This window comes from Protopterus annectens, chromosome 1.part1, assembly GCF_019279795.1.
Source record: "Protopterus annectens isolate FY-2018-M chromosome 1.part1, PAN1.0, whole genome shotgun sequence".
NCBI lineage: Eukaryota > Metazoa > Chordata > Ceratodontiformes > Protopteridae > Protopterus > Protopterus annectens.
Genome location: NC_056726.1, coordinates 1,427,059,085 through 1,427,083,843, shown reverse-complemented (window position 1 = coordinate 1,427,083,843; position 24,759 = coordinate 1,427,059,085). Strand labels below are relative to the sequence as shown.

General features: G+C 37.2%; 1 protein-coding gene across 2 annotated transcripts in view; it reads right to left on the bottom strand.

Moving 5' to 3' along the window:
- LOC122810827 (serine/threonine-protein kinase SBK1-like) overlaps nucleotides 1–14,835 on the bottom strand; it is a 224,405-nt gene extending 209,570 nt beyond the window's left edge. The window contains exons 1-2 of one of the 2 annotated variants that reach the window (XM_044082384.1): nucleotides 14,713–14,835; nucleotides 13,789–13,986 (exon numbers count right to left, since the gene is read on the bottom strand). In XM_044082384.1, coding sequence (XP_043938319.1) covers nucleotides 13,789–13,954 — 166 coding nt within the window. In that variant the 5' untranslated portion in view covers nucleotides 13,955–13,986; nucleotides 14,713–14,835. The other variant, XM_044082391.1, reaches the window with a different exon arrangement.
- Between the last annotated feature and the right edge of the window lie 9,924 nt (nucleotides 14,836–24,759).

The window sequence follows — 24,759 nt, the reverse complement described above, 5'->3', positions numbered from 1 at the left end:
TCAATTATTATCCCAAGGAGTTTGGTGGGTGAGGCAGGGGAAATAGTGGTGCCATCTAGGTAGGAAAGAGCAAAGTTGGATTTAAGGTGAAAGAGTGTCTGAGGTAGAAAGAGAAGGAGGTGAGTTTTCTTATGATTAAGGATTAGTTGATTGTTTCTGAGCCATCTTTCAACAGTGATAAAGGAATTCTGTGTTAGTGTGTGCAGTTCAGAGATAGTACTGGAGATAGATAAGAGAGTGGAGTCATCTGCATATTGTATTACAGATGACAGACTGCAGGATGAATGTAGGTTGTTGGTAAAAATGTTGAAAAGAAGTGGTCCAAGTATGGAGCCTTGGGGTACTCCTGTTTGAACAACAAGGAAGGGTGAGAAAGACTGATGCCATCTAACAGCTTGTTTTCTGCCAGTAAGGTTGGATTGGAACCAGCCAAGAGTAGAAGGAGAGAGGTTTAGGTCTAAGAGTTTGTTAAGATGGATGGGATGAGACACAGTGTAACAGGCTTTAGATAGTTCAAGAAATAGACAGGTGATGGGGAGGAGGTTGTTGTCCCTAGTTTCTCCAGCCTTTTGAGTAAAGGATTGTAAGGTATTTGAGGTATTGTGTTTAGGACGGAAACCATGTTGTGAGGGGTTGAGTAGATTTTCATGAATGAGATAGGACAGCAGTTGAGTATGTGTTAGAAAAATGTGTATTTGAATACATGAGAAATGCTAGTTTAAAAAGCAAAGTAGTATATAATGCATTTTATTCTATTAATCATATAGCAGTAAGGATTAATTCATGTGTAAATGTAAGTAGTTTTGAAACTGCAGTGTGGCTTGAAGCAAAGCTGATCTTTGACCCTGGCAGAATGCTAGCTTAGCAAGTTTTAATGTTTATGCTTTTCATAAGTGATTATCTGCTGGGTCAGGAAATTAAATGTGTGAAATAATGAAATCGTCTGCTCTTTCCTGTTGGAATGATTTGGTCTTGTATACGTGTTACTGAGATAGCACGCAGCTGTGTGAGAAAGTGTAACAGAGAACAAAGATGTGTATTAAAAGACTGAATCTGCTATTGTATTCGAACTGATATGATACTTGAAGAAGTAACTTTACAGAAAGACATTATGTCTGACCAGCTGGATAGCAAGGCCATATTGTATCTAGAGGAAAAGTTTTTTTAAGCATACAGCATCAACAGTTTTATGAATAGAAGACTGTAAGTTAAAGTGATGTAGATGCCCTGTGACATATCACGTCTGTAAGGTGGGCATAGCTTAAATGTTAAACCTATATAAAATTGTGTGCTTCCTGTTTCATGTCAGACAAAATTCTGTACTTGTACGTTTTTTGCCTCCTGGTGTACACTAGTAAACTTTTGAATCAGAACCTCCTGTGTATTGAATTCTTAATTTTATTTAACAGTATGTATACATTTTTCAAGGATCTTAGAGAGCGGTAAGAGAATAGAGATTGGTCTATAGTTAGAAGATTCCAAAGAGTTGCCACCTTAGTGCAGAGGAGTGGTATAGAAGGATTTACATATTTCTGGTACGGTATATTCCTGAATGGAGTGGTTGATTAAGATAGATACAGGATATGCAATAGAGTCAGCAGCAATGTTCAGAAAATGGAGAAAGAGTATGGTTTTAGTTTAAGAAGCAGGGATTTGATATATTTAGTAGAAACAGGTCACAAGGTAAAAGGCTGAGAGACAGAGGAGCATGGAGGTTTAGGTGGAAGTGAGGGTGGCACAGAAGAGTTGGGATGAGCAGAGTTACCAGAGGGTAGGGGTTTAGAGAGGCTGTCTATGAAGTGTTTGTTGAGTAAGTCTGCAGTTTCAGAGGGAGAGTGATAGGGGGAAAGGGTTAGGGATGGTAGAAGAACCAGTGTGGAGCAGGGATTTGTTAGAACTCCAGATTTTTGTGGGGTCATTTGGGAGAGAGCTTTGAAATTCAGTGAAATATTGGCATTTATCCAAAAGAATAAGTTTTTTTACACAATTTCAGAGTTACTTATAACCTTGGAGAAATGTGGGAGTTTTAGTGGTTTGCCATTTTTTTCCATAGAGCATCTCTTTCATGCATCAAAGCATGAGTAGCTTTGGAGACCCAGGATGCGACATTAGATTTAATTCTAATTTTGTGAGTTGAAGCAAGAGAGTTTAGAACATCATGGGAAATGTGGTTGGATTTACTAATAGCATCATTGAGCAAAGTCTATAGTTAAAGGTTTCAGTGAAATGTTAGTCAGTTTCCTACAATCTCTGTAGAGATGGGGGCTTAGAGAGATGAGGAGAGTGCCTTAAGATAGAGATGGGAGAATGGTCACTAACAGAGTCAAGGAAGGTAGAAGGGTTACAATAGTTGTTTGGAGAGTTGGTCAAGATCCACTCAGTTGTGGAACCAGTAGCATTTTTACTTTAGTGGGTAGGGGTAGGGGTAGTGATCAGTTGTGAGAATCCATACAGGTTTATGAAATGTTGGGGTGAGTGACCAATAAGGGAGTTCCAATCTATATTAACATTGCCAAGAAGGATGGTTTCATAGGGGATGAAGGTGTTTATCCAGGAGTATATGTTCAAGGATAGGGATGTTTTTACCTGGGGATATACATAGAGGCAATAGCAAATTTCCTATAGCTATTGATGTGGCAGCCTAGGAGCAGTAGTTCAGCAGGGGAGAAACTAGGCAGGGTAATGTCTATAGATGTTAGTGTCAGTGAGACAGAGTACAAGATAGCCACCCTACCGCCTTTTTTGGGTGTCCTGTCAGACCTATAGATATTGTATTGGGGTGGGAGAAATTCAGAGGAATTGATATGAGGTTTTATCCAGGTTTCCGATAGGACCAGGATGTGAGGTCTGTGTTAGGCCAACCACGCATGAAGATTGGTCATTTTGTTGTATAGGCTTTGGATGTTCATTGAAGAGATAGAGAGATGTTTGAGGCTGGAGATATTTGAGGATGTTTTTGGGGGGACAGCAGATGAAGGTGGAGGGGGAGTGGAGAGAGGGGAGGGAACTGGATTAGGATGGATGTCACCAGAAACAAGAAGAGCAATAACAAGATGGAAAAGGTGAGGGTGGTAAGTAAGGGCAATGGGGTACTTGTGTTTGGGCTTAGGAGTAAGAGCGGAGTAGGCCGTGAGTATACATTTAAGACATTGAAACAGGGAGAGACAGAAAAGAGAGGACGTAATAGTCAGAGAAGTTTGATTATATGTTGGAAGAGGTCTGGGAAAGGGAAAGGTGAGGGAAGAGGGGAAGATATGGAGCTCAGTAGGGTAGGATGTGCTTAGGGATAGTGGGGTTAGAAGTGGGAGAAGTAGAAGTAAGGATAGCATTGAGTGATGGAAAAAGGAGGGGAAGAGTTTTAGGGAAAAATATAAAGAAATATATTAGGGAAGGGTGGTGGCTAGAGATAAGCAGTTGAGGGAAGGAACAGTATTGAGGGGTAGAAATAGTGAGTATGTGAGGAAATAGTAGGTGTGCTAGGGAGTGAAAGAGTTAAGTGTGAGAGAGGAAAGCCACAGAAGAAGCAGCCCAAGGTGGGTGGGGAAAAGGGCAAGATTGGTGACAAGGTGGGAAGAGTGAAAGGGTGAGAGCACAAGTTATGGTGGTGGGAGGGGGCTGTGGGAGTGACTAGACAATGAGGTGAAAGTATAAATTTGAGGATATTTGGGGCGGGTGGGATTCAGGGGGGGTGAGGGAAGCAAGCCTGAATGGAGTGAGGGGAAGTGGAGAGGGTAGAACCAAACCACACCACAAATTGTCGATAAAACTTCATGTTGTACTCTATCAAATGCTTTATTTAAATCTCCTATCATGATCTTGATTTTATCATCCCTATTTATTATATCATCCACAATTTTCCTTACTATTAAAAAAATACTTCCTTTTCCCTTTAAAGTATATATCTTCCATAATACATCTCATTTTACTTTCCATTCTCTTCTGAATTACATTCATAAACATTTTAAAATCTACATTGCTTAATACTATAAGTCTCCAATTTTCTGTTTTGTCTCTATCTTACCCTATAAATCTTTGTACATAAAACCTTTATTTAATCATTCATTCATAACTTTTAAGAAGTATTTTTTTCTGCCAGTCCATAAAATTCTTATAAAATTGGTATCATATTCATTCTGGTCATAAAACCAACAATAAATTAACTTGTCCAAGTACCTTATCTAATTCATATAAGTAAAATCTCATTTTCAAATTCTTTATTTTCTTGTTCTGTTAATTTGTAATGTGCCTTCTTTTCTGTACTTTCTTTCTATCCTGAAACATTTTCCTTACATAATTTATTACAATATGCATAATTTGTTCCTGAGATCTCCTTACCTGCTCTATCATAGGTTCATATGTAAGTATAGGCTAGCTGCCCTTGTGGACCATTTAAGTCTAGCCAGTTTCCCTTTGTTGCTAATAGAGTTCTTTTCACCTGTCACTATTTTCTAGTTTATATCTTCATCACTTGCTTCAGAACCTTCTTCTATAATATCTTCTGTTTCATTTTTCTCTATCCTTATCTTTATCTTTACCTGTTTCCATTTTATCTTTTATTAAGACAGTTTCTTTTCTGCAGATACTGTCTTTCATTTTGTTTTCTTCTTCTTCATCCTTTTTTTCTCTAGAATGTAATCCAGCCATACATACCAAATTTTGTTACATTTATAACATTTCAGTTTACACTTTTTGCATTATGAACTGTTTCCCTACAAATGTAACATTTCCTTTTATCACAGTTACTTATCAAATGATCATCTTTTCCAAACGGGGGGAAATGTTTTAGGCTGTCCCCAGCACTTTACAACACCCCTGTTACCTTCTACATTTATCATTCTACGGATATGAGCATTTTTTTCTTTCTTCATTTTCAGAACAATATGACAGTCCCATTTGTCAGTCCATAATCCTCTATCACACACTTTCCTAATGTTGATAACTTTTTTATAGAGTTTCACTAAATTTCTCTTTAAAGTCTCGTTTTCATCTTTGTTTTAAAATTGAATATATATTTTCTTCTTGGTTTCTCTGTGCAATGCTTTAACCGCATAAGAATTCTATGGACTACAATTCTCTTTTTTTATGCTCCCTCCCCCAAAAAGTTCCAGAATAGAACCCTTCTCAAAAATAATGCCACAAGATGTGACTTTATGAATAAGAATAAAAACTTTTACCTTATGAGCTTTCAGTTGCAATGTGACCATTAAATTAACCCAAATGTCATACCTATCCATTTCATTTTCTTCTTTGCTCAGAATTCTTACCATGGATTTTGTTTAATTGTTGACATTTCATTTCCACTGTTCATATCATATTCTTTCCCTGTAGTTTCCTTACGAGTTCTGGCTTATGCTTTCTTTTTCTGTCAATCTTCTTTCAAAATGGCATCTGATTGCTCTGATTGGATTTTGTCCATAATTTCAATCCATGAAACATCTTTTGCACACTCCAGCTCACTCTGCAACAACAATTTACCTAAAGTATCATCTTGCAACTGTCCCAGCTGGAGGTTTGTAATAAAACATCCAATGTTGTTTTAAACATTTGCTTCCAATGAAACAAACAAATTTTGCTGAGACAGGCACTCAGATTCCTGTAGAGCGTCAAACAGCACACAGGCATTCACTTCTGTGCTATCCACCATCTTGCATTTCCTTTAGCACTATTCTCCCAGCTGCCACTGCATTAAGATTAGAACAAGTACTTTCCTAACAAGTAGGGGAAGTTCCTTAATGCCCTGGCCAGTTTGTAACTAGAAGTATAAACTCCACATTGGTTCTCCCTTGGTAGATTAGTGGGACTAAACTGATCAAGAAAGGATAAATAAATAAACTATAGAAAGTCTGTTGCTTAAGGTGATAGAGGCAAAGATCGTCAGTGAGTATTTCAAGGAGGAATGATATGGTTTGAAATGTTATAAATTAACTCAATATTGCTGGAATTTGAAAATGCTGGTAGATTTAGGACCTGGTGAAGGTAGTTTATCTTGGTACTGGGTGGGCCAAAAAATTATTACGCCGTATTTAATAATAACTATTGACTCTATTGTATCCTGCTGGAAAGATGGTCAGTACTGGTCAATATTGGAATTCATCTGTGAGGTCAAATACTAAGCCATGTGTACCTTAAAGTAAACAGATTTCATATGCCTTGGACCCCCTAAAATATTTCCTTTTGGACAGAATGGAGTACAGAGCCTGATTTCTTCTATTTTGCATATTCATTGTGTAATAATATCCATTTCTTAACCGGGTAGGTACACCATCTCTTTTCAGGGGTAATCCTGGTATAATAACTTGTTAAATGATTAGCACAAGGTCATATAGTTTGGAAGTAAAGACTGAGAAAATCAAACACTGAAACACAACTCACAGTCTAACCTTCTGTACCAACTGCCACAATGGAAAAGATGTTTGCTACTAACTTGCCCATCAAGCATTATTTTGTGCTTGGAGAATGTTGTGCCAATTCTATAAGGTTGTGGGAGTGCTATCCCCTCTAGTGCATTCTACATTAATCCTATGATGAGTTTTTTTATTTTTATTTTTATTTATTTTATTTTACATTTGTTAACCGGGAAAGTCAGACTTGGAATGAGCCAATTTTCAGCGAAGGCCTGTGGAGAAATGCTCCAGGTGTATGTCTTTGCAACGTGGAAGGAAACTGGAGAAATAATTCTTTGAGGACATCCCAAAGCAGAGAACACTATTAGAAAACATTTTTTTCATGCTGGATGATCTGTAGGATTTTTTTTTCTTTGGCACTTCTTATTCACCATTCAAATAGTTTTCATGTTGGAAGGTTTGTAGATTTTTTTTCTCTAGCAACTTTCCCCCCATTTTAGTCATTACTTACCAAAATCAAAATTTCATGATTTGTGTTATTGCTCTTAGACTAGATTTAGTACTAAGGAAGAGGATGGTTTAGTCCTTTGTATTCCTTTTCATTTCATTCAACACGGCAAATAAATTACGTACCAGAGATATGGATTCATATCAGACACACAGAAAAACAGACACACACACACACACACACACACACACACACACACACACACACACACACACACACACACACACACACACACACACACACACACATACTCACACACACACACACACACACACACACACACACACACACACACACACACACACACACACACACACACTCACACACACTCACACACACACACACACACACACACACACACACACACACACACACACACACACACACACACACACACACACACACACACACACACACACACATACACACACACACACACACACACACACACACACACACACACACACACACACACACACACACACTCACACACACACACACACACACACACACACACACACACACACACACACACACACACACACACACACACACACACACACACACACATATACACACACACACACACACACACACACACACACACACACACACACACGTACTCACACACACACACACACACACACACACACACACACACACACACACACACACACACACACATATACACACACACACACACACACACACACACACACACACACACACACACACACACACACACACACACACACACACACACACATTTTTAAGAGTCAACCAAAAAGGAAACAATGGAAAAAAGGAATTAACAGGAAGGAAATGTCCGGTAACAGCAACAGAGGAAATACTAAATTCCAGTAAAACACAGATTCAAAGAAGATGAGTATAATAGCCATTTACAAATAAATTAGCTGGAAGCCTAAAAGCAAGGTGGACACTGCATATCAAATGCACTGAATAAGTAAGATTTACTAATGCATGTTATAAGGATGCCTCTAAACCTACAATATAGGCATAAAGGAAATGGAAATATGCTTGTTCAGGCAGTCCAAAATATTTGTAAATTAATTCAGAATTTATCATAAGTAAACCAGTAGTCCCGGATTCATTTGATTTTCACAATTTAAAGAAGAGACAAGCTTACTGAAATTACAACTAACAACTATGCATGTTTTCCTTTCTCAGAGCTTGGATAAATGTTCATATACAAAAAGTCTGGTCAAAACTGATGTTATTCCTTTTAAAACAGAGAAAACAAGACATAATCAGAAATGACAGACATACTGCCTTGGCCCTGATAACAGAGAAATATAAAGATAATTCATAATAAGCAGTATGTCAGAGGGCTTAGTTAGCAGAGATAAACAGTATATTGTTCAGAGAAAGTACAGACTACACAACAGGACCATTAATACCTAAAATCTCTCTTTATTTTTATTGTCCTAGAGACAATAGACTTAGATGGTACAAAGGTCACAGGAATAGCTTACCTATCAATTAACAGAGCATGCTAGTAATAGATAGTAAAACAGAGAAATATACATTTTGCTGCAGGGTATGGCATGCTCACCACACATTTGTCTATTTTCCAGCCTTCTGGAAATGCTGCAGAAAATAGTAAATGCATAGATAGCATCCTCACATTACAGCAAAATCTGTGCACCTCTGTAAACATTCATGTCGTTTGACTGAAAGTAATCAGTACATATATAAAGAATGCTGCAGCATAAGAAAAACATAATTTGCGATTGGATCAAAGAATATGAAACTGTTAGAAGCTAACTTGTAAAGGACTAAACGTTTTAAAAATATGCAAGCAAAAAGAAAAAGAAAAAAAAAAAACTCTATGTGTGTATTATGAAACTTTCTTTCTGAACTTTATCACACTGATTCCCTTGCAACCAGTACTATGCAATGAAATATAATGTTATTTTAAATATAATACAGCATGCAGATTTAACATTTTGGCTACCAGCTGTGACATGTATTGATGGAATGATATTCAATTAACTCTATAATGACTAGCCAACTGAATGTAGTTTTCAAATGTTTCTAAATGTTAATGTTGACAACATCAAGAGTTACTTGTAATAAATAGGTCAGTGAGTGTCTTCTTGTACAGGATATGTTGGCTAAAATTCATATGTTCATATGTGTGCACTAGTCTAACAACAACTAGGGCCTTTTTACATCTAGCTATGCATCCAAAATCTCTGATAAGTTCTGGTACCCTTGACAAGTGCAAGTAGGTGCTTGATAAATAAAGCATTTACAAAAAGGTGTCTAGCAGATTAACTGGTTTCAGACAGCCTGTGTTCATTAGTTACTCCAAAAAGAAAAAAAAGTTTAAAAAAACTGCCTAAGATCAAATATGCTTGACTGATGTATTCATTACTCAAGTATACATATTCATAGAAACAGTTTCCTAGAGGCAATGCAAAAGAAAAGCAATGTAAGTTAGAAGAAAGGAGGGTGGATGGCAGATAGGCACAGGTATGAATACAACTCCGTAATGAAAACTGACATATACAAAGTAATAACATATCAAGGGCAGGATGGGATGGGAGAAAGGGTGGAAAAAATGCACAGATAGAAGTAAAAGTGTTATATGGCCTAGAGTATAGTGAGCTAACAACTTACAAAATTCAGGCAACATGTATTTGTCTGTCCCTTTGTGGAAAAATCTGCTGGCATATTGCAGCAAAAAACAGTATGCATGTTTTACAAGACAAATAGGACACAGATATGATTATCATGGTCAGAAGACACACAGGAGTAATGCTTTGATCAGCTGAACTGGTTCTGTAAGTCATTCATTTTTGGCAATAGCAATTTAGAAAAAGAAAGACAGACAGACAAAGGGGTTAGCAGCAAAGCAAAACTGTGTGATTTGGAAACTTCCAACAGACAATCTCAAGGGAAAAGCAGAACATGTAAAGTCCATAGAGTTCCAGCACAGATCTTTCTCACCATGTAATCCATACTATCACACTAACACAAATCCCCTGCCAACATGAGATGGTTTGTCTAATTAGGCAATCTGCTTCTATTCTAAAAGTCATACAGCAAACAGAGAGGATCTAGACATACTGTCTGCAGGATACATATTGTAAACAGTTCATAGCTATAACCTTCTGGAAACAGCAACCTGACAGCAATTAGTTTTAAATGTTGTTGTCTCCACGGACAGTCGGAGGAATAGCTTTGAAAATGAGTTAAAATATGAACAGACTGGCAGAAGTCTTCAACTTTCTAAGGTAATACTTAACTAAAAGCTTGTATTATCCTAAATAAGAAACAGTTCTTTGACAACTGTACATTTGTAGGCCTTAGGTTAGAGAACATCAACTATTTTCTGTGTTAGTTAGACTTGTTACCTTTAACTAAATCTGTACAACAATGATATTTCCAAAATATGTCCATAGTGTATACACATATGCATGAAATCTACCCTGAAAGCAAAAGAGATGTGTATTCTTCTAGTAAGCCTTTCCTGGTAACAAATCTACTGGAACAAACTAGTAATTTGATGTAACAAAGGTGTGTGACTCAGACCAGTTGTCAAACTGGTAACTTGACTCAGTTGTCATAAATCCAGTCATTTCTTTACAACTTTTTGCCACACGGGTGTATAGTAAGGAACTTGCAACATAAAAACAAATGTGTTTCTGAATCTAACCTTTAGAAAGGAAAGCTGCATGTAATATAAAATGCCCTAAAAAATCTAACAAATACTAACACACAGAAACAATCCATTAAATTAGATTTTGTCAGAATGAGAGGTGAAAATGGCTTTTTAAAGAAACTGGCTGGCATAGTAAGAAAAGCATTTAAGGAAATAAAAATGTTTGCTAATCACAATCAATGACCATAATTTATGAAATGAGATAATACACATATAGTATTAAATTCACATATAAGATATATAACTCTGAATGTAATTCAAACAAAAAATCAGATTGCAAAAAGAGGCCATACAAAATTTTTTTAGCTACTCGAGACCTTCTTCAAAGTAAATACAAACAAAATTGATATTTTCTTTAACATATATAAACCTCTCTATATAAATGGATGATACATATATATGTATATGTGTATATATATATATATATATATATATATATATACACACACACACACACACACACACACACACACACACACACACACACACACACACACACAGCTGTTTAATTGACCACTTATGACCGACTATGCAACTGGTCGACAGGTGTCTGAGATAGCACAATTCCCTGGCTCGGAGAATTTGCCTGTGCTAAGTTAGTTATATAATTATCAGCGGTTGTAGGGGTGCAGGGGGCTTGACCCCTGCAAAAACAAATGCTTTTATTTGTTTTAAATTTTCATACACTGATGCTGTTTTTAAGTGCAAGAATGTGGGCAGGTCGACACCTGCCTTTTCTACAGTATGACTGATGGTTTGCCAACATTAGGTGACTTTGCTTTTCTTACTAAACCCATATCCATCCAGCTATCTACAGATAGATAGATATTGATATAGATATAGAACACAAAAAATTAAAAAATAAGGAACACTGCTCTCCTTAGACCATTTAAAAAAATTGGCCATTGTAGTTTTGCTCACTGTTAACTTTGCTACTCATATTCACAGTTTTCTCATATTGCATTGCAACAGCAGACTGCTCATGTCACTTATACTGATTCATGTGGAAGAAAATACTAAACCAGAATCATGTTTACTGTGACCAACTGCTGCGCCATATAACACATGGCTGCTAAGCATTTATTTTGCACTTCATTTGTAGGGATTTGCTCACTTCTGATCCCCTCCAACATCACCCTATGGGTCAGTTTGTGACCAGTCACATCTAGCCTCAGTTATCATGGTTAAGTTAAAGGAACCCAGGTTGTGCAAAGGAAAAGTCTTTTCTCGAGCATATCATATTTCAACAATACTGAAACAGTTTTCCTGTCCTAATGCATTTTTCTTCACATATGGCATATCTAGCCAGACAATATGATATTTTGGTCACTTTCCCCAATGGTACAGTGATAATTATCTTTTAGATGGGCATACGCTATCCTGTCATGACCTGCTGGTTGTATGTTATCTCAGACACATTATTAATAAGTAAGAAGGAAATCTAGCTTAAATTATAACATGGTGGTGTGGCACTTTCCCTAATATTTTGCTTTGTGCATATGGGAGCCTCTCATAATTTATATCAGGAACCAGGGTAATATGATCACTTCTGGTTCCAAAAAGACTTAGAACATTACAACAAGTTCCAGTCACAATATTAATGAAAACAAATAGCAACACGGATGGTATATGATGAGAATGAGTGGAAGGGGTCCTTAAAATCTCATCCTTTACATAACACTTCTGTAATGCAAGCTGACTGTTGGCCTGCATGACAGTAACAGTACAGGAATTTAAATTACAGTCACAACATTTTTTAAGGGCTCGATTAGAATTTGTCACTTTGTTATCAGCCTCTATAATAAATATGTGATATTTTCCTTTGCAGTATAGGCAATCAGAATAATATAAAATGTAATTGTGTTGCAATGATTTTTCAGATAGTCATTCACTTTATACCCAGAACCCTAGTATTAATAAAAGCAAATAAAACAGAGAGTGCAAGTTACATAACCAGAGACAATTCTGACTAATAAAATTACTGCTGAAATTAATGTTTTCATACATACATGTCTGAATGGCGCATAGGTTTTATCTCTGGTTTCTGGAGAAGGATATACTATGAAACAAAATGCTTTATACAAAAGCTTCAAAAGCTTTTCAAATGAGCTGAACATTGGTTACCCCAACATTCTGCAAGAATTATGCATTTAAATTGTGTAGCACTGTGTTTTAAGCCTCAGTTGTTACATATTATGTTTGAAAAAATGCCTGTCATAGAAACTACAGCAGTTAAGATGCATGCTATGCAAACTTCTTCAAACTGTTTGTATTAAAAATAACCAAATCTGTGGTGTCTAATCATTTCAGAATTACAGTGCATAAATGCAAACCATCATGCAGCACAACATTGTATCTATTTTCCCTATGTTTATTTGGATAATGTACCTTCACAAATAAAAGCAACATTGTCACTACATTTAAGAATTGTATATTAAACAACTCACACCTTGCTATTTTTAAGAATGTTGAATTAAACTATTTTTAAGAATTGTGCATGATCTATTAATGACTGAAAAATATGTCAGACATAGCATATGATTTTTTTATTCAAGTCATAAACTGAGAATTTGTAAATAAATTGTGGCTTTTGGTGCAATAATCTATTAAACTTTTTTTAAGCCCATTACATCTTTTTTTAATATAATTTCCATACTATTTGCTCGAAATGAAACATGTACAGATATTGCACCAATTTTCTTTTAGCAAAATTAAATATTTTGTTTGTTTTGCATGTGTGTTTGTGTGTGTGTGTGTGTGTGTGTGTGTGTGTGTGTGTGTGTGTGTGTGTGTGTGTGTGTGTGTGTGTGTGTGCATAACTTGTGCAGTATATGGCTTTTTGGGGTTTGAAAAGAAATCATCAGCCTCTTTAAATATCTGCCCTTTCAATCTATACTCCACATGAACGTTTCACTGGAAAAAAACTATAATACTGTTTCTTAAATACAGATTTGTCATATCACACATAAAATAAATACATCCTTTAAAATTATTTTTATATCATGTATGATGCTTTCTGAAACAGCTGGTCTGTTGTTGTCATTCATCTTCCTAGGAGCACACTGATATGGAAGAGGGGGTCATTTACTGTGCTTCTATTAAAACAGTGAAACTGATGTTTCCTACAGAGACTTTTCATGCCTCTGTTCTTTGTTTACATCATTAGGTTAGGTATCGCATGCAGACATTTTTTTTAGACTTAATGCTCCCTTGTACAAGAAACTATACATTTAGCAGCACTTGTTTACCTCTTATTCGGTGCAGTACAAGCAACACCTGACCATATTTTCCTCTGCCAAGCTCTTTGATTACTTTGTAATGTTGCTTGACTTCCAGTCGGGTCAGATTCTGAGAGGTCAGCTCCAGCATCTCCTGTACGATATCTGCAGGCTGTTCACCAGAGTGGAGAGCCATGGCAAAAGCTGATAATGCTAGGGGATATTTCTCTGCAAATAAGAATGAACGAAAGAAAGAAATACTACTTGCTTATGTACAAGTAATAAAGCAAATATTTTGCAGCATATCAAAGCATTTACACAGTCCCACAACAAATTAAGAATTTACAATAACTGTGCTTCTGAAAGATATCTATTTCATAAGCAGTTTGCTTTAAATCACAATACTGGCATATTATAGTGCAAATAATTGTACTTAAGACAGTGAGACATAAGAAAGCACGTTCTTATTCAGTATTTAATACCGATGCTGTACTAAAGATACATAGCAAGCACATGCCTAACCAAAAGATTCTGAAATTATGTGTGCAAAAAAACATTCCTGATATTTCAATGATGCTTTGACATTAAACAAATTAAACTAAAAAATCCACTCATTACTTATATTAAGGACGTGACTATTAGGCATTGTATTGCACATAACTTACACGTGTAATATTTACCGCAGCTGTACTTCTCAACTATTGCAGGCGTGAGTCAAAGATCTGAAAGTGCATTGTTGCTGCCTTAATCTGCCTGTCATCACAAAGCAAATCAGCATTTCATAAGCAATGCACTCTGGACTGAGGACAGTGGAATGAAAAATGCTCTCTGCTGTTTTGTCTGGTACAAACATTTGTATTCATACAGTTTCTCCTGCCTTTAAGGTTAATCTCCCAATAAAATATTATTGTCTGTTGTAGAGGCATATTTATAAATGAACATGTCCTTTCTTACCCTTGTGTATCGATTCACAGGGAGCACCTGATTCTGTTCACAGGCTTTAACTTTTTTTCTTTTCTGTGCTCTTCCCAGTAGAGAGGGGCTCCAAAGAAGAGTGCTAACAAAACTGTAGCAGTCAACCTTATCTTGTATCTCTCATTGGGTGGGAGCTGGTTGGGGGTTTAATACTCTTGAGATGCTCCACCTTCAGCAGAAAGACATGGACAGTATACAAGAGAATTTGAGAAAGGGTATCCTGGGTAAAAAAAAAGCCTGTATACAACTAAACTCCTATAACAACATGAAACGAAAACTTTTTTTTTTTTGCACATTATAATTTTACCCTTAATGGATTCATTAAAATGTTTATTTCTGAGGAATAATTAAAACTTACTAATATATCATTGTCCAGTTAAAAGATCTTACAGTGCTCTTTTAAACAGAAATGCTCAGATGGCTGCATGCAGTATTTATTATACATAAATACTACAGTACTGAATATGTACAGGAATTCTAGCCCAGTGGTTGCAATACAGCATGTTAAGTGTTTCTACTGCAAGTGCACCCTTGTGAAAGAGTCACACATCTGTCTGAAGTGATTGTATGAATCCAGAATTACTCTTAAGAAAGTGAGGAGTTGTAAATATGGGGTTTGCAGCAACTATAATTCTGCTTACTACATAATTGTAATGAGCATGGAAATTATATTACAAACTGTTAGAAGAAATGGATAAATGCTGAGTTGTTCCATTCTAGATTTATTTATTTAGAAACCAGGAAATGCCATTCTATAGACTTTTAGGAAAACACAATTGAAAATCTTTGTTTTCATGGTTCCTTACTAATATGTCTATTTTATTTTTTCATTTTCATGTGTTAACTGCTTTATATGCTTTTCTTTACAGACATTCTGACTGAAATAATAAAAGGCTATGCATTTTTCATTTTATTATATTTTCAGTGTGGATTTGGATTTCATTACCAAATAATAATAATAATAATAATAGTGCATGTAATAATGAATGTGTTTACAATGAGAACTTTCTGTCAGGTTGAATAAAACAAGCAACACTGTTGACAGTGTGTTCAGTAAGGTAAGAAACAAGAAATAATACAATAAAAACAAAGAAAAACAGAATAAAGCAAGGGTGAGTGAGCTGTTTGGAAACAGGCTGTCAGACAGACAGGTAGAAAATCAGAAAAAAAAGTTGTTGAAAGAGGGAGGCAGTTTACTGGATTATGGCTGTATGATATTAAAGAGTTCATTCTGTAGTACTGGCTTTGATACCCACCGTCTCCATTTGTATATTATAACTAAAAGTAAGACACTAAAACTGACAGTGTTCACAAGTTACCCATAACAGGAGAAAGTTCTGATTAAAATGAGTAGAAAGAAAGTTCAAAATAATATATATCATGCATTGTATCAGTATAAATAAAAGTGCGACATGCAGAAATGTTGTGCAATTATTTGGATCGGATTCTGCTAAAGACATCATTTAATATGCAACAGTTCCCTACAACTAATATTTGCAATGAATGAAACCAGCAAAATGGAGAAGCAATTACCACTAATGCACTCTTTGATTATATACATTTCTAATCTTTAATTTGCCACTGTTGTACATTTCATATGATTATTTAAGTTCATATGACTTCTCTGTCTAAATACGTCATAAATGTAATTTATATTTATTAGCTAATATGTGTAGATTACAGTTTGCCTCATTGTACCACATCAATGATTTATACATAATAGTTACGATTTACGCAATATTAAAGGTATATGTGCATTGCAAGTTTTGTAAATATACACTGAACCCCACCTTCATAATTATAGGCCATACATATTCCTTCTAAATAAGACTTTATGGAGCATTATTTCCAGTTATCATCATGGTACATTCTGCCCAATTCAAGACAAATTTAAATGCCTGATACTCTCAGGAAATCTGTACCATTCAGCACACACACAGACTTTACTTTTAACTTTCAAGAATAGGACAGGGTATAATCATGTCAACATGTTTTTATGCTCAGCTTCACTTTCTCACTGCATGATGGGATACTGCCCATAACATGACCAAGAAAGTTAATACCTTAGCCGTATATTTATCACACACTTTAACTGCATATTTACACCTACAGAGTGAACTTGACTCATGGCTTGAAGGAACTCAAATGTCTAAGCTACCCCATAATGTGCAGCCTGTGTGATGGGTTCTAAAAATAAATCTGAAGTCATACTTGCGGACTGGAAGGTCGCAAAACATGAAAACCGAGGCTTCTGAATAAGGCCATAAATCTCTTTTAAAGTCTGCATAAGGAAGGGTAGTTTAGGTTACTTGTTAATGGTGTGAGTTGTTGAGTGTACCAGTATTGCTTACATGAATCTATAAGGTTAATGCATATGTTTACAGCACATCCCCAGAATGACAGCTGTCTCATGCTTTCTGCAATAACAGCATCAATGTTCAAAGATCTGCATGACTCTAAACGGAAACAGTACTCTTGATGAAAATAATTATTCTTATAATTATGAGCTCTGGATGGTGTTGCTATTTTTAATGCTGATGTCAGTCAACAGATTTATGTGTGTTTATTTTCTGGGTAGAGTGCTGATTTCAATGGACCTTTTTCAAACTCAGCCTGGGAATGGAGTTTTGTTAAATAAATTGCTCAGACTCATACATTTAGGCAACAGAAGCTGAGGGAGTCAAACCTTGCACAACTGAACCACAGGAAACAGCTTATTAACAGCGCCTTAATCTTCTAACCTAGCTGCAGGACAAAATATAGGCATGTTGGCTGGTTTCCTTACAAGCTGAGCTAACAGGCAGCACCATTTATGCTGTGTATTACAGGCTATATTACTGTCTTGAGTGTAAAATGGCATACTTAGAAATTTCTTAATTTTGTTTATTATTCTCTTTGATGTGAGTAGCCTGGTAGCCATTGTGGTACTTAGCCCTGTCTATCTTTGAGGTCAGCACTATATCAGCAAAATTGTATTCCAGGCTCAACCTGTGAGACAGGCATTTTGCTGAGATGCAGCCATCCCATTACATGCAGTCAACTGTAATTAAGTAACTGTGTAATAAAGGGCTGATAGGAAGCAGAAGAGAATTATGGGATGTGAGTCATATGATATCAGTCTTTATCACTTCTGGAGACTGCATTTGTTTGAATCAATAGTTTATATTGATTAGAACTGATGGAATGTATACATTTCCCATTTTTGTCTCATCATACTAAAGCCAATGTCAAAATGTTGCTAGTTTCAATTGGGTGATAGTTTTCTGTCAGCTACTTGTTGATCCCTTAAAGTGAGAAGCACATTACTCTGAATTATTTCTTTTCTTCATCTGCCATTAAGTTATGTGACCCCACTGTCACAAGCAGGAATCAAACTCTATGCTAAGCAATCTAGTATGGTTTTCACTGTTGCAGTGTTCACAGTTGCTAACATATTGGTACATTTTACAGCTTTGTCTTCCTAATTTATTATTTCAGTCATGCTTATGGTAAATTTCTAATTTAAAATGTATACTTTTCTCATAATTGACATACTGCTTTGTGTGACTTTAACAATAACTCTACTACATCATTATACGTAGCATGGCAAAAAGTAACTGAAATACTGGAGAATAATGACTGCAGCAGATTATAATCAGGAAACAATTGTATAGAAAGTCAATTATATGTCAACAATAGACACCCTTGTAAATACTTGATTTTGGTTTTAATGTTTGATATCTGTTTAGAGGTTTTAACCTACCTTTTAAAATAATTTATAAATACTTCATTGTCATAAATAACCTGCATTCATGTTTTCTTGTTTTTGGAAATGAATAAAAATATTTAAAAAAAAAAAAGAAAAGGACAAAGTGATTATGGAAAAAAGAAAATATTGTTTATAACATGCAAGCAGGAGATGTTACAGCAGAGCTATGATGATACTCACTCACTCATATAGGAGAGGACTAGGGCTGTAATCTTTTCCTCTCCCACTTTTTTGCTGCATGACCTTAATCATAACAATCTCTCTCACTTCATGCATCTTTTAGTGCTACTTATTTCATGTCCATTAGTAATTTTTCTCCACATCTTGTCACCCATACTCAGTTTCAGCCATAGGTGTACTGGTGCCCTAGGTAAAGGGCTCCATGGTGCTCCCCATTCCTGCTGCCTGCCTATCCACATGAGTCAGTGCAGAAATGTAGTGAGTTATTGTAGCTCCTGGTGTCATTCACCATCTCTTGAGCAGTTTTTTGTGACACAACCCTCAACTTTCAGTTGAGGAGAGGAAAAAAAAAGGTCATCTTCCCTTCAAACAACATGCTTTCTTTACCTTTAAGCTATAGCAAATCGCTTGCTACATTTGTAGCAAGTAGCTTTTAAAGGTTATGCCTCACATGCTCACATGGAGCACTAAAGCCCTGGAGTTACAGCTGCAAATGCAATACCATGATTTATTTCTGAATGCTGGTAATGCACTGAAGTCTGGTCATCATCTGATGATTGCTAACCCCCAGCATTTTGTGCCAGCACCAGCTGCCAGCCTTCACCCCACCCTAGCTACACATCTGACCCAGCATCCAGCAGTCCACCATATATATCCTAATTTACTGATGCCACATAAATAATGTTTTTTTTTTCCTTTTCAAACATTTTTCTTTCACTTCATTTTTTTCTTACAGGCATTTATCCAACATATCTATAGAAGGCCAGACTGTGCTATGACAAGTGTGGAAGAAATACATATGTTAAGCTAGGAGTCTACAGATCTAAAAGCCCACAGAAGGACTGAAGATTCTAGATGCTCTGAGGTACATTTTAGAGTTTTTTAATGACCTTTTCATCCAATGATGGCGTGAAAAAAAACCTTGATTAGGGAAAATGTTAGTCTAGCTTTTCAACTCTGCTTTTTTCCTGTATCATTTCAACACACCTTAAGGGTATAAGACTGCACTGTAATAACTAAAGAAAAAATAGCTGATTTAAGCTGAGAGCCTTAGGGGCAGTAGTCATCTAGAAGCCATGGGATTGTAAATGCTCTGAGGTACATTTTAGAGCTTTTTTCCAACCTTTTAATACAATGATTGCCTGGATAAAATCACAAGTAAGGAAATAAATTCAGTATTATTTTAATTTAAAGGCAGAAATAAGTTGTATCCAAGGCTTAATGCTCAAAGGAAACAGAATAGCAGTGCAAAACAAACTAAAAAGTCAAACAGATTCATAGATTCATAGATTTTTACTAGGCTAATAATGTGGAGGGGGGGGGGGTGTCTTTCTAAGCCTAGCCATCTTTTTCCAAAAGAATAATGATGATGTCCTGAATCTGAATAGGACATTGTGAGTCAGGAATTTATGAGCTACCTCTGTCCATAAAAGACATGGGTGTCAGGCCCAGTATAAATTCTAATCCTCTTCCACTTGTCTAGGTTGTGCTTAAATTGGGTAATAGACAAACTCCGCTTCACATGGATGGGAAGCCAGTTTCATCAAAGAGGCAGTCTCCGGGACACATATCTGTCTCTCCAGCATGTTCTGTTTAAGTCATAGACAAAATTCAAGTCCATAGACCTTCTATTAATGTAACTCTTTGACTTATGAATATGTAGGAAATTCATAAGTGTGGGGTTTATGGATATCTTGTAAGCCAGGTTTAGATCATGAATGTATATTGCATACCTGGTGATAATGCCTGACTCCCTATCCATCTAAAAAATAAATAAATAAATAAATAAATAATTCTGTATGTCTCCTGTTGAGTTGGCTGGGAAAAAAGTTAAGCACAAATGGACACAACCAAATATTTCAAGTACCTCATGTTTTACGTTATATGACCTGCCTTATCACCCCTGCCATCAATAAATAGTAACTGTCTGAGTATCCCTCTGATATAAGACTGGAATAAAAAGCAAGCATCTTTACCCTACAACAGGAGATAGCAACCTGTATATACATCTGATGTTTGATTGTGATAGAAGTGAAAAAAAGGATTACAGTTATGCTTCCAATTTCTTAGTCCTAGTCAGTACACTGCTCCTATTTATGGTTTTATTTGCGTGAAGAAATTTGGAATACTTTAAGTTGCAGCAAATATTTTTGTGGAGTGGATCAATAGTGACCCTCTCTGTATACACTTCGGGAGGTTGTGAGGAAAAGTTAAAGAAATAATGACCACACTGTCACCAGCCTAGCATAAGATACAGTGACCTGTATACACCACAGATGATTGGGAGAAAATTTACAGAAATAATAGCATCATCCTCAGCTCTTACCATAAGTTATCGCAACCTTATTTGCATACCTCAGAGCAGGGTTGATTTTTAGACTAGATTGGGTTCAGGGCAGATGTGACTACTAAATCTGTATGAAAATTGACTTATATAGTCTTGGGGTGCGAGGACCATAAGGCTCTTGGAAGCTTTGAAGCTGTGCATGTTCTGTGATGCATATTGTGCCTCTTTTTTTGGAGGAGGGAGTGACTATTTGAACTGAGCAACTAATAAGAGGGTCAGTTGCCTTCATCCAGGCAACCCTGACATCCACCCAGTAGTTATAGCCACTTCTGTGTAAAATTCATTTTTCTGTTTGTGATAAAAATGATGACCATGTTATATATTTCACCTTTGCTTCCCTCAACAGAAATGGTTGCTGAAAATTAAAGTATTCCAAGTTGCTTCACATAAATCAAAGCCAGAATTATGAGCAACATCAACAGTTATTTGCTTTTCCTCCACAGACAGTCCCAGCAATTGTAGATACTTTATCTGTGCATATTAATTTTCAGATGACCAACTATATTTATCTATCTATATATATATATATATATATATATATATATATATATGAATAGGACATTGTGAGTCAGGAATTTATGAGCTACCTCTGTCCATAAGGGACATGGGTGTCAGGCCCAGTATAAATTCTAATCCTCTTCCACTTGTCTAGGTTGTGCTTAAATTGGGTAATAGACAAACTCCGCTTCACATGGATGGGAAGCCAGTTTCATCAAAGAGGCAGTCTCCGGGACACATATCTGTTTCTCCAGCATGTTCTGTTTAAGTCATAGACAAAATTCAAGTCCATAGACCTTCTATTAATGTAACTCTTTGACTTATGAATATGTAGGAAATTCATAAGTGTGGGGTTTATGGATATCTTGTAAGCCAGGTTTAGATCATGAATGTATATTGCATACCTGGTGATAATACCTGACTCCCTATCCATCTCAAAAAAATAAATAAATAAAAAAAGAATTCTGTATGTCTCCTGTTGAGTTGGCTGGGGAAAAAGTTAAGCACAAATGGACACAACCAAATATTTCAAGTACCTCATGTTTTACATTATATGACCTGCCTTATCACCCGTGCCATCAATAAATAGTAACTCGAAGCCCTCCTCAGTATGGAGAACATCGATGTCTGTGCAGTGACTGAAACCTGGTTCAAGGCTCCTGAGAGCACCCCAGCACTATCAGGTTTTACCTCATATCATGCGTTCCGGCCCCAAAACTTGGACCGAACAACAAAAGGAGGGGGAGTGTCCATATTCATCAAAGATACCCACACCTCCAGATTAGTGGCAACGCACAAAGCATCGGAGACCATCCAGGTGCAACTAACCATAGGCAAAACTGCCTTACAGTTTGGTAGCATGCTACAGACCACCCTCTCAAACTCAGGAACCCCACACAGCCTTACTGAAGACACTGGAGAGTATGAATGTCTCTCCAAATACCATCATATTGGGAGACTTCAACTACCCAAACATAGACTGGGAACATTACTCAAGCCCCAACACCCTAGCCCAAAGGTTCCTAGAATTCATAAACTCAAATGCAATGGAACAACTAGTCACCATTCCCACAAGAGGAGACAATATACTAGACCTGATAATCACAAACATGGGGACAAAATGCTCCACACCGGAAGTATATCCCTCTTTGGTAAGATCAGACCATAAATTAATCTCACTGGAAATCCACATCCCGCCCCACCGCTGCACAAAAGACCACAGTGAAGAACTTCTCAAAAGCCAACTTCACACTTCTTAAGACTGAAGTGGTATCCTTCAAGGCCCCTGGGCCAGTGGAAACCACAACCCACACTGCTGAATCCTTTGCAAATGCCTTCAACGGGCACCTTCAAGAATGCATGGATCATGCAATCCCAAATAAAACCAAGACCCATTCCCCAAAGGCAGGCCTGGTCTGGTGGACCCCAGCCATAAACAAACTTTACAACAGGAGGAGGAAGCTACTACATGACAGAGCAAAATCCCTAAAAGGGAAGGCATCTCTGATCAGTACTAGCAAAAAACTATGATCACTCATAAAATCATCCAAGGCCAACTTTGAGAGAAAAATGCAAAAGACACAAAAGACAATCACAAGGCCTTTTTTAGCTATGTTAGAAACCTGGGTGGAAACTCCCAGATATGCTCAGAGTTAGTCCAAAATGACACAAAATACACTGAACCCACTGACATTGCCAACATTCTGGCAGACAGGTTCAGTGCAAATTTCTCCCAAAAGAGAAATAACTATCCCAGCAGAGTGTAGCCTCCCTAACATCTCAGATGCCCAGGTGAGAGCCGCCCTCTCTAAAGCTAAAAACACAGCATCAATGGGACTGGACAGTGCCCCAGGCTGTGTGCTACATGAACTCCAAGAGGAACTAAACCCACACATAAGGCTGCTGTTTAATCTTAGCCTTACTACAGGATACGTACCCAAAGAGTGGCATACGGCAACAGTGGTCCCACTTCACAAAGGCGGTGCTTCTACGGACCCTGGAAATTACCGCCCCATAAGCTTGATGAGCCTGGTCTGCAAAACTATGGAGAGGATCATTATGGAACTCATAAACAAAGACATTGGGGACCTACAGACATTGAATCCTACCCAATTTGGCTTTGTCAAGGGCAGATCCTGCCTTTTTAACTTGGTCGACTTTTTTGAAACAGTCACTAAGGGCATTGATGAGGGTAAGGCAGTTCACACAGCCTACCTTGACCTTGCAAAAGCCTTCGACACAATACCCCACTCGGGCATCATAGACAAACTCACCAGCTTAAATGTAAACCCATATGTCACAAGATGGGTTGCAAACTGGCTCAAGGACAGAACCCACAGGGTCAGAGTTGCTGGAGCTATGTCAGACTCTAAGCCAGTCACAAGTGGTGTCCCACAGGGCTCAGTCCTGGGACCCCTCTTGTTTGGCATTTATTTTTCCGAGGTACAGGCAAACATAGGAGGATTGTGGCTGACAAAGTTCGCAGATGACTGCAAACTGGGCACCATAACTGATACTCCAGCAGACACAAACATCCTTCAGAGAGGCCTCATAGAAATGGATAATTGGTGCCAGAGCCATGGCCTTAAGCTGAATGCCAAAAAATGTATAGTCATACCCTTTGGGAAAAACAAGGTACCCACAAATTACCACATAGGTGGTAATCCATTAAGTACGGAAGAGGTAATCAGGGACCTAGGGACCCAAGTTGACAGTAACCTCTCATTTGACACTCACATTGCCAAAGTGGTTAGGAAGACTTTCTATATTGCCCACCTTATCATGAAGGGTTTCACATCTAGATCAAGAGAGGTCATTGTGACCCTGTACTCTTCTCTTATCAGGTCAATGATTGAGTAGAATGCCCCATTTGGGATGTATATTACCCGACACCTGCAGCAGTTGGAAAGACCCCAAAAGTTCCTTACCAAGAGGATAAAGGGTCTTAAACATATGTTATATGCTGCCCGACTGAAAAAACTCCAGCTCTATTCAGTCACATACCGCCTACTCAGAGGTGATCTGTGCCTGATGTACAAGGCCATGTCCAATCCGGAATTAATGGACATGCTCCACCTCAGAAAATCCAAATCCATCAGAGCCACGAGAGCAAGAGAATTAAACCTCAACACAGAAATAAATAGGACATGCTGGAGGGACAGATTCATAACCCAGAGGCTCCCTACACTCTGGAACAGAATCCCAATCCATGTTAGGCAGAGCCACTCACTAACTCTATTCAAGAGAAATCTTG